Below are 10,341 nucleotides of genomic sequence, written 5' to 3'. Positions count from 1 at the left end.
AGAGAGAGAGAGAGAGAGAGAGAGACTAATGACTGACAGAGTTGTGACTGGTTGAAGTACTATGCATTGTCACAATTGTCCAACACATATACAATAAATAACCATTGGTGACACCACAGGACAGAAGTCTTAAACACCCTGACATCTACAGAAAAAGAATGAGAACAGGAAGAAAGATGAAAATGTTTTTCAGAGTTGAGACAGGAGGGGAGCGTCTGTGGCCCAGAATGAGCATCCTACTGAGTTCTCAACACCTTCTAGCTCTGCGTGGCTTAGTGGCTGCTGTTGTGGTGACTTGACAGTCTCGCCGGTGGGACGATGACTTTAACTTCTGCTTGACAGCTCCTGTGACCCACCGAGCATGCCTGTGCGAATTGTAGTCAGTGCATCCTCCACATGTGCAGTGGGCAAAGTTTTGTAACTTGTCCAAGAATTCTTCCTTTTACATCCTTCAGGGAGACGGATTTGTATTTCCCAGCCCACTGACCTGGATATTATTACAAGTGAGAGGGAAATAACATTGGTTGAACAGCTGGCTCTGCTTGCAATCTGCTGCACATCTGCCCATTTTGTGCGGTCTGTTGGTCAGAGATTTAGTCCATCCCTCTACGCTCTCCAGGCAACAAACGTTTTTATCCATCCATCCATTGGTTTGTCTGTCAGGGTATTTAAATCAAATATCTTTCTTTACAAATAGTATTGATGACTTCACTCGCTCTGCTAGCTAGTTATGTTCCCTTGGTATGCTGTTGGGTGAAATGAGGTTCATGTCTTAGGTAAAGGAAGGTAAGCATTAATTTGAGGATGGGAAAAAAAAACATTTCAGAAAAGGGGAGGTCAGATAGATATACTTGTCTCAAGTTCACGGCTATCTCTGCTCAGTCTCTTAATATTTACAGGAAACAATAAGATAAGCTACGATGACAACAACATTAACAGCAACAGGCACGACGACAAACGGACAACGAGAATAGCAAGTGTACGATAAAAGGATGTCAATATTTAAATTCATTCATTCAGAACAAAGAATATCTTTGTGTTTCTTTAAAGTCATGGCAAGTCAATATGACCTGATTATGGGCCTCCTCCTCCTTCTATGACTACGCTGCAAGATAGACAGAAGCATTGCCATCTCTCTCTGTTAGCCACGTTAGCTTAGTATCTCTGCAAGGCAATGTAGACAGTCATGCTGTTTGTGGGGTTAAGGGGTGTCCTTTGCCTCCATCCTCCGTGTGAGTCTCTTAGCGCGGAGTGCCATCCAGGGCAGAGGAGGACGGAGTGCTGGGAGTGGAGGAGCGAGGAGTAGCAGCAGGCGGGGTAGCGGCCGGACTTCCAGTCCCGCTGCTTGGGGTGCAGGCGGAGGAGCTGATGGGAGCGGGGGTCTCTGACCCTGGGACTCCTCCCTGCTGCTGGCTGGCCTGCTGCTGCTGCTGGGCCTGGAGGGTCTGACCACAGACATGGTGGTGCTTCTCCCAGTCCTTATGCTGGCAGAAAGAGCCGCAGTAGCGTGCCGTGTTGCAGCCGCTACACGTTTCACTGGCTTTGCGGCCACAGTTCCAGCAGCTCTGACAGACAGATTGAGACAAAGTTAACTCACACGAAAATAATACAGGAGAAGGATTTATAATCCATACAAATAGACAGTTCAGCTGATGATCGATAAAACGGTAATTAGGACCCCTTGTTTGTTTTATTTTATGCCTTTATTCACACATAACAATAATCATATGTTACTGACAGCAAAATGCCACCAACGGAGATCTAGCAACAGATATCAGTGCACCAGTCTGCACTTTAACTAGCCTCTCCTTTTAGAACACTTAAGCTCAAAACAAACCACAGGCAGATCAAAAACCCATCTCTGATTACACTTAGGGCCTCTGATATCAGAAACCGCAGGGAGAGCATGTCAGGGCGGCTGCATATCCACGGGAAACACAAGAACAAGGTTACAAACAGCTTCTGAAAGTTTTCCTTTGGGGCACTTCTCTCTCATAAACATCACTCCTACAATTAATGACAGATGTGAGCCATATTTCTCTCTCACTTAACTGATTAAACGCCAAGGTCTCTATTGGTGATTAGCACATGAAAGCTGCTTCCTTTATTTCCTCTCAGCTGAATTGGTAACACCTTTCTAAACATGCTAGCTACTCTGTCTGAAAGAAAAAGAGGAAGGAGTGAAGCAAGGGTAATAGATGCTTGGTTGACCTTGTTTTGCTTTACTTTGCTCTCCCTCCTGACTATAAAATGCGTTCTTTTTGCAGGAACACTTTTAAAGCTGCAAATGATCAGCAATCTCTTTGATAAAGAAAGTGCACAATGATTTGCTTTTAATAATACGATAAAATAAAACACAACACAACAGAAAGCTTCTTTGTAGAGAAGATCCTATCATTCGTGTCATTTGGGAGTCACTAGAACAGCTGGCAACTAAGGTGTAGTCAAAGTGACAACAAAGAAACTACCAAACAAGAGGATGGTGATGACAGTTTTCATGATGAGTTTGAAAGATGGAGGGTAGACCTTTCGATGTTTTGAAGTGCATCCTCCTACCTCGCTGGAGTCCTCCTGTTGGTTGATTATGGAGATTGCGTCCTCGGCAGCCTGTCGCTTGGCCTCGGCTACAGTACGCTCCATTTTGGCCCGCTCGCTGCTGATCATCTCGTGAGCCTTACGCTCGGCCTCTGACACAGCCTTTTGTAGCTCTGACACGGCCTGTCGCTTCACCTCATTCACAGCCTCTTCTGGAAAGAGTGTGGAGACAGAGGAAGTCAAGCCTCCAGTACCTGCAATGTAGTGTGCATTGTATCATCCTGAGAACGCTGCTAAATGTAAGAATTGACTGAAGTTTTTACTTTTGTCTAGGCTACATTATTTATATTTTTTCTGAATGTAAACATTTAATTACATTTTTCTGAAACAACAGTGCAGATTGCAGTGGTACAGATTGTGCCCTTCAAAACGATTTATGGTAAAAGCTGTTCTAAACCTCAAAGGCATCTGGAAGACGGGAACTATAACCATAAAACTGATGCCTTCCCTCATTTTAATGTGAGGAAAAAATCTGAGAAAAGACATGCTTTGTAGTTCTGGAGATGATGATAATTAATTCACAATTAGCTTTTTTTTATTCCTAAATCAGCTGCATGTACTCTGGCATACACCACATTTAACCAGACATACATTTTTTAAATGTGGTAAATATAAGATAGTGGGTACATTAACACATGTTTTTGTTTAATCATTGAGACAGAAAGTAACAGGGACTGTGGCATGTTAAATCAGGTAAAGGAGATGGGTCAATGTGGGATGTTTTCATTCCAAATGTCAAAAGGATCTTATTGAAAGATATTTAAAGAAAACAAAATCTGTATTTTTTCTTCTAATTTAAAAAAATATGCCCATAAGCTAGTTACTCCCAGATAATCAGTCAGAAAACGTGCTTTGGAGATGGAGCGATGTGTTATTTTATACTTGTTTTGTGTAATGAATAACCTTGCAGCACGGGTGTTAAGCGCTGGAATTCCAACCAAACGTTAAAGCAAAAGGAGGGCTTTTTGTTTGCTCCCATCAACCCTGTAACTTGACTAATTGTGTATGCAAATCAGGCAATTTATATTTAAATTATGCATTTCCATTGTGATCCCACAAGGCCATGTGGTGAGGGGAAGTGGGAAACCGGTAGGAGATCGAGCAAGGTGCTTGAATATTTATCACCAACTGTAAACATTTTGCCCATTTCAAACAGATGTATTCACCACCGCACTCCATTGTGTTAAAAAACCTATTTTGCAATCCTCCCTGGGTCACATTTAAATCAGCCTCTCCTCACCCAGAACATATGAGACTGAAGAATGCAGAAAGAATGAAAAATAGCGGGCACTATTTACCCTACAGAAAAGGAAAAAAAGCTTTATGTCTGAAAAATATGCTTCTCTTCACTTAAGTCCTTTTTACACATTACGCTTGTATTACAAATGTAAATCTGTTTTCAATATCAGACAGAATGTGTGCTTTTCTAAAGACTTTTCTCTCCATTGCGATTGAGCTACATTTTCAAATCAGGGTGGTTTTGTCTTTAACCTACTGTGCTGGCTGAAGTCATGGAAATTGCCCTGGTGCCGTGTGATATATGCCTTGTGCATGGAATTGTGATTACACACCAAATGCCTTAGATGGAGGATCGATCAAAGCTGGTGAGGGGAGGAGAGTACTGGAGAACAGGCAGTCCCGACGGTGATACTCAATTCAATTTAAATGCATATTACTTGTTCTGAGTATCTGCACATCATGCTTGGTCAAGCAAGGGGACAATTTCTTTTCTCAAAGGGGTTTAAAAAGCACATATACTGTATCACTGACGCTGAATACAAAGTGGATTCCTCGAGCATTGAACCCTTGGTGGAAAATTCTTTCAGTTTTTCAGGACAGCGATAATGGTGATTGCAGCAGCACTTATGAGTTTAAAGAATGCTGTTTGTGTACACTAACATTTTTATGGCATCTAATGAAAGCTGTTAAAGCAACAAATTAGTTTCAATACTTGATCTTAACCGGCTCCACAAATTTCTCTCTACAAATTTACAACACTTTTGTTAAATAGAATAGCTACAATGTCTGTCGCTAAGGGGATTACAAAAGTGCCAAATGCAAGAAGATACCAAGTCTTGCTACTGTATTTTTAACAGCATAACCACCAGACCAGCTGTTAAAGCTACTTATGTTCCTTATTTCACTGGTGCAATAAAATTGTTTTATGACATGACATCATATTGTGGTGGTGAAACTCTTATTTTTTAACTTCCTAATGTAAATGATTTTCTAAGCTACATTAGTTCAAGTCTAGCAGGGAAGGATGTTGCATGCAGCAGACTACATTGGGACTAGAGGGGAGAATGGGGTTTAAAGGAGTGCCTCTCATCCACTTCCATCCTAAGCCATCTAGGTGAAAAAGATGGACTTAGTTTTTTACAAAGCAAACTGTCTTAAAAACTGCAGAGATAAAGGTAAAAAGAAAGTGTTTGTGTGTGATGATGGCAGGCATGGAGGTGCTGCTCACCAGCTTTCTTCCAGATCTCTTCAGGGACGTAGCCAGACACGGGCCGGTGCAGCAGCTCCCTGTGAATTTCTGGGGAGACAAGAGACATACAGCCTTGGTAATCAGAGATCAACCAATGTTTTGAATGACACGGCACACAAAACTGTTGTATAACCTAATGTTTCTGTAAAAAGCTTTAAGGAATGAAACAAAACTCCAGTTTATTTGTCACTGATGCAATAAACTGGTGAGATGTAAAATGGCTCAGGTTTACAGAGGACAGGAGTATGTACAACTGACTGACTGTCATTGGTATAATTGTGATAACATAGATGATATGGCCTGTTGGGAGCATGTACAAACTTAATGGTAGAGGACCTAGAATTGAACCCTGGGGAACTCCACTTTAACTATCATCTTTTTTGGACATAGAACGGTTGGAGAAAATAACAAAAAATAAATACCATCACTTTCATGTAGTACGCAAACCATCTAAGTAACAATTAAAGATTTTAGATCAGCTATTAATAAGTGATTATAAGGCTTCCTTACTATTAGTTGTACAACTGCATACTTAAGAGAGCTAAAAAAAGGACCGCTGGTGGATTAATATTTCATGGAAATTAAAATATATAAACACAAAGAAAGACGTTAGTGGAAATTCCAGTAAAGACATGTCTTACAATGAAATTGAAACATTGACATAACTCATTAAACTTACTGGAAAATGGCTTCGAGTAGTACTGCAAAATATTGTCAAATACAGGTATAGTATGTCTGATCCCCTACCTGGTGTTGCATTTTCCTGCGCTGCTGGGCTCTGCTGCCTTGACTGCCCACTAGTGGCGCCCTTCTTCAGCTCTTCAGCGTCGCTGTATCGCCGGATCCAGTAGTTGAGCTCCTCGCGGTCGGCCTCCTGGCACCTCCGCAGTACTGTTAGTGAGCGCCTTGTCTTCTCCACCATGTCCATGATACAGTTCAGCAGCTGGGGGTGACAGGGAGCGTACAAGGCGCTGAGTTTACACATAGACATGGAGGGATCGATTTTAAGCAAGGGTATTGGCAGCGGGTGAAATTCTAAATTAAAGCCAACATCTGTGATGTTATCTTAGTTAGGGTATTAATAATATATGTATCTGTATTGTGAAGTTTGGTAGTGAAACACTAGGAATATATTTTTTAGACACTCTTACCCTTGAAAGGTCTCTTGTCACATCTCTACACTTTACATCTCACTTTATCGCTTCACTTAATATTATATTTGTGACTGACTGATTCAATTTGAACTGCATACCAACAACTGTGAGGTGAAACAGCATCACAAATATGACATTAGATGTTCTCTCATGTTTCATGTATGAGACTAGATTAAAAACAGTAAAGGTGAACACACAAGCAACAATTAAACAATATTTGCATCATATGTTTGATACACTGCAGGCAGATATAAAACATGCATGTCTCCATTCTGTATAAAAAAAAACCTGACTACTAGTCTTGCAATGCTTGTATTGTCAAACCTTTCTTACACTGATCTCACAAAGACTATTTTCTATAAATACCACACAAAACTGTTCTGTACAGTAGTTAATCAACATACAGTTTAACAAAGACTTTCACTACAATATAACTGTGATATGTAACCATTTAATATCACTGAAACAAAGAATTAAATAATCTCTGTTACTTAAGGTATAGTAATAAAAAATGTTATTACTTTTCTTACATGGTCAAGGTGCTTCCACTCCTCAGCCCACTCTCTGTCTGTCAGCCTGTGGTCAATCACTTCTTCCTGCCTGGTCCCTGTATGCATACCTGTAATAAAGAAAGAAAAAATAGAATAGACAGACAGACAGATAGAAAGATAAATGTAACATTACGCCATCACTCCCTTTGATCTATCCTTCATATGGTTCCTGGTAACAACTTTCTCTCTAACAAATTCATTCTCCTCCTCCCTTACTCCCTCTTTCCTTTGCTGTCTCCATATCGCTCTCCCGCCCTGAGGGCAGGACTCAAAATGACTGAGTTCCTAGTCCACTAAACATCCATCACAAGGCGAGACATGGTAAATGTCTGTCCTATTTTTAGAACTGAGCCAAAGTCGTCATTACAGCTTCATCAAGGCAGAAAAATGTCTCTAATACCACAACGCTGTGCCTAAATGTGCTTCTGTTGTGAACTAATACATCTCACAGTGTATTACTTCAGTCAGCCATCAGGTTGTGGTGGTCTCGGCATCTCTGGGGCAGCAGGACGGCCTTGTGGTCACAGTTTGTAAGTCTGCTGTATCAAAAAGCATCCAACAGGCTGAAGTAGACACTGACTAATTATCAGTATTGTTAAAACGGATATGGATCTCAGTGGTATATAAAGAACTGCGATGCCTGAGAAATGATGTAAAAATTATGTAACTTTGGCTAACTGTTCACATTGGTAAATAAAATCCTCCTCTATGTTTCTCTTGCTACTACTACAGAGTTAAAGCTTTGAGAGTGTGCCATGTAGTGGAGTTGGTTTGTGTCTCAAAATCCAAAAGTATGGACACAGTGCCATACACACAGTGCCACACACCCACATACACCCACCCACACACACACACTTATATGCACCCATCCTTCCCCATGTCCTCACCAATAGGCCTGGCTCGCTCCCGGATTTCCCGATGATTAGAGGCGGGGTGTCTGTAGGTGTCCCGGTAGTGATGGGCGATGGCCATGTCATCCAGCCTGTAGTGCTGTGGAGGGAGTGGGCCTGGGTGGGGCATTCCGTTGGGTTGGTAGGAGAGCCCATTGGATGGGCTGAAGCGTTGGGCGGGGCTTATGGTGCAGGGCCGCTTGCTAGGGTGAACATCCGGGTGCAGGGCGCCATCTCGCTCAAAGCCGTTCTCTTTGGTTCTGGGTGGAGAAAGAAAGAAAGATACACATTTTGAGTATTTCATTGTCACTGCATGCAGCACGCTATGTCGTTAGTAGTGGATGATTTTAATGGACTCTTTAGGATAAATCCTGAAACCAGTGACACTGCATTAGTATCATACAGACTTATTTCAACCTACTGGCAAAACATTTCACTTATTTCATGTAAAATAAGATTGAATATAAAACCAAATATGGAAGTTTTGTTGTTGATAACATACTTGAACATACCTACAGTGAAAGCCTGGCAAATATTAAAAGACCTCTTTACATTAAATGTCACTTTATCCAAAGCAACTTACAATTGCTGTATATGTCAGAGGTTGCACGTCTCTGGAGCAACTATGGGTTAAGTGTCTTGCTCAGGGACACATTGGTTGATGTGTCACAGTGGAGATTGACAACAGATCTCAAGTGTCATATCCACTGCGCTATCACCACTCTCTTGAGGCCCAATGGATTAGTACAAAAAGGAAAGGGAAATAAAAGTACAAAGAAGAACAGGAGAAAAATACTGTGTGATGTTGTTACAGTTATTACAAAAGAAAGCCAAACTTTAAACATATCATCACAACTATCTTACACACCTGAGCTGAACGCCTGAGTTGCCCTGGTAACAGACAAAATGACTGCTGTGGAAGGCTATATTTCCAGGAATTATTCTATATTCTATCATGGACAACATGTCCATTCAAACACAAGCGCACACACGCAACTAAAGCGTGTGCTCACACAAATTACACAAATTACACACACACACACACACACACATACACACACATACACAACACACACACACACACATACACACACACACACACACACACACACATACATACATATTCACTAAAGTAGCTTTCAAGGGATCAGGTGAAATTTTGTAAGGCTGCTTCCGAAGATTAATGTGGCCAGGTGTGTTTGTGTGTGCGCATGCACATGTGTGCCTGTGTATGTATTCTCAGCATTGTCAGTTCACGGTTAAATCTTGCCAACCTCCCCCCACTATCTGCAATCCTCCACTTTCCTCCCTCCCTCTCTCTCCCTCTCTCTCCCTCTCTCTCTCTTTTGCTTTCTCTCTCTCTTTCTCTCTCTCTCTGTGAACAGATTGAACTTCTTAATGAGCTGTTTTTATGGGCTCCTAATGCTCATCCACAGCTCTCCATATGCTCTTTCCCTCCATCCGTCCGTCTCTCTCTGCCTCCCTCGACTCATCCATCCATTCTTCTCTCCCCCTCAACCACAGTCTTATCTCCCCAGCTTTCCTGCTGCAACAATGTGTATATCTACAGGCACTGGTGTACACACATGCACACACATTCACAGTCACCTATGCAATGCACAGATGTGTGCACACATAATATACCTACTGTTGAGGTATATATAGGCTCAATTTAAATGCACATACCAATGTCCTGGCATTTGAATACTTTTATTTATTTAACAGTAAATTTGATATGATTTTACCTCTTCTTACCTCTACCATGCCTTCACTTGAGACTGGTAGTTATGAGATAAAGGGCTAGTACATTTTAGATTATATTTGGGTAAAAAGCCTTTTGTTCCCCTACTTTAGTTGTTATGTAAATTCATCAGTTACCCTGTTTCACATTAAAAACCTTTCAGGGAGGGTAATTCTTTCACTTGCCTGGAAAACGTTTATTGTGAAACACCTGCAATAAGTGTTCAATTGACAAACGCAGAATGGATCAGAATTAATCAATTAGTAAGTGAGAACAGCATATCTCTTAAAAACCAAAATTCCAAAAAATAGTGTTGAGTATTGTTTAATTATTTTGTGTGTGATTGACAGAATTAATGTTGTGAAAATATGCTGAGTTACACTAAGTCACTACCGTACAGGTACCACAAAATCTGCTCTCCAAGCTATTATTTAAATATCGGCTTTGTCAGATAATTACTGTAAACACAATTTAGTTTTTTTTTCTCATATGAATATTGCACTGCAATAATCCCGGTCAGGTTCCTGCACACAATGGTACAGTATTAATCAGGGTGCGTTGATGGTGCATTGTTGTCTGTAATTAGGATTCCCATTCAAATCCCAATATTCCGTCACAGGACTCCAATAAGTGGAAACGCAGAGCAGAGGTAAGCAGAAACCAGAGGTGCTTAGCCAGCCGTATTGGTGCTAGAGCCTCATCTGTAAGTGTTATCAGCTCATCTCCCTAGGCACGCATGCACAAGCTCACACACACACACATACATAGGTGCACCTACGCGAACCTCACACCTTTACACTGGATAGAAAGTCATGCACACACAAATTCACACAAACCACATTTTTTCACTGAATACAGATGCATACTCACTTTTTCTCTCTTTCCATATATTCTCTCTCTCTCTCTCTCACTCTCTCTCTCT

At 41.2% G+C, this 10,341-nt stretch overlaps 1 protein-coding gene across 5 annotated transcripts in view; it reads right to left on the bottom strand.

Moving 5' to 3' along the window:
• Positions 1 to 1,144: 1,144 nt before the first annotated feature.
• runx1t1 (RUNX1 partner transcriptional co-repressor 1) overlaps positions 1,145 to 10,341 on the bottom strand; it is a 61,036-nt gene continuing 51,839 nt past the window's right edge. For 2 of the 5 annotated variants that reach the window (XM_032536358.1, XM_032536352.1), the window contains exons 6-11: positions 7,676 to 7,938; positions 6,759 to 6,856; positions 5,831 to 6,026; positions 5,063 to 5,131; positions 2,557 to 2,789; positions 1,145 to 1,565 (exon numbers count right to left, since the gene is read on the bottom strand). In XM_032536358.1, coding sequence (XP_032392249.1) covers positions 1,242 to 1,565; positions 2,557 to 2,789; positions 5,063 to 5,131; positions 5,831 to 6,026; positions 6,759 to 6,856; positions 7,676 to 7,938 — 1,183 coding nt within the window. In that variant the 3' untranslated portion in view covers positions 1,145 to 1,241. The remainder of the gene's footprint in view (positions 1,566 to 2,556; positions 2,790 to 5,062; positions 5,132 to 5,830; positions 6,027 to 6,758; positions 6,857 to 7,675; positions 7,939 to 10,341) is intronic. The other 3 variants (XM_032536356.1, XM_032536353.1, XM_032536357.1) reach the window with 3 other exon arrangements.

Source organism: Etheostoma spectabile, chromosome 14 (assembly GCF_008692095.1).
Source record: "Etheostoma spectabile isolate EspeVRDwgs_2016 chromosome 14, UIUC_Espe_1.0, whole genome shotgun sequence".
Lineage (NCBI taxonomy): Eukaryota > Metazoa > Chordata > Actinopteri > Perciformes > Percidae > Etheostoma > Etheostoma spectabile.
Note: the sequence above shows the minus strand (reverse complement) of the source record. Positions and strands in the feature narration are given on the sequence as shown.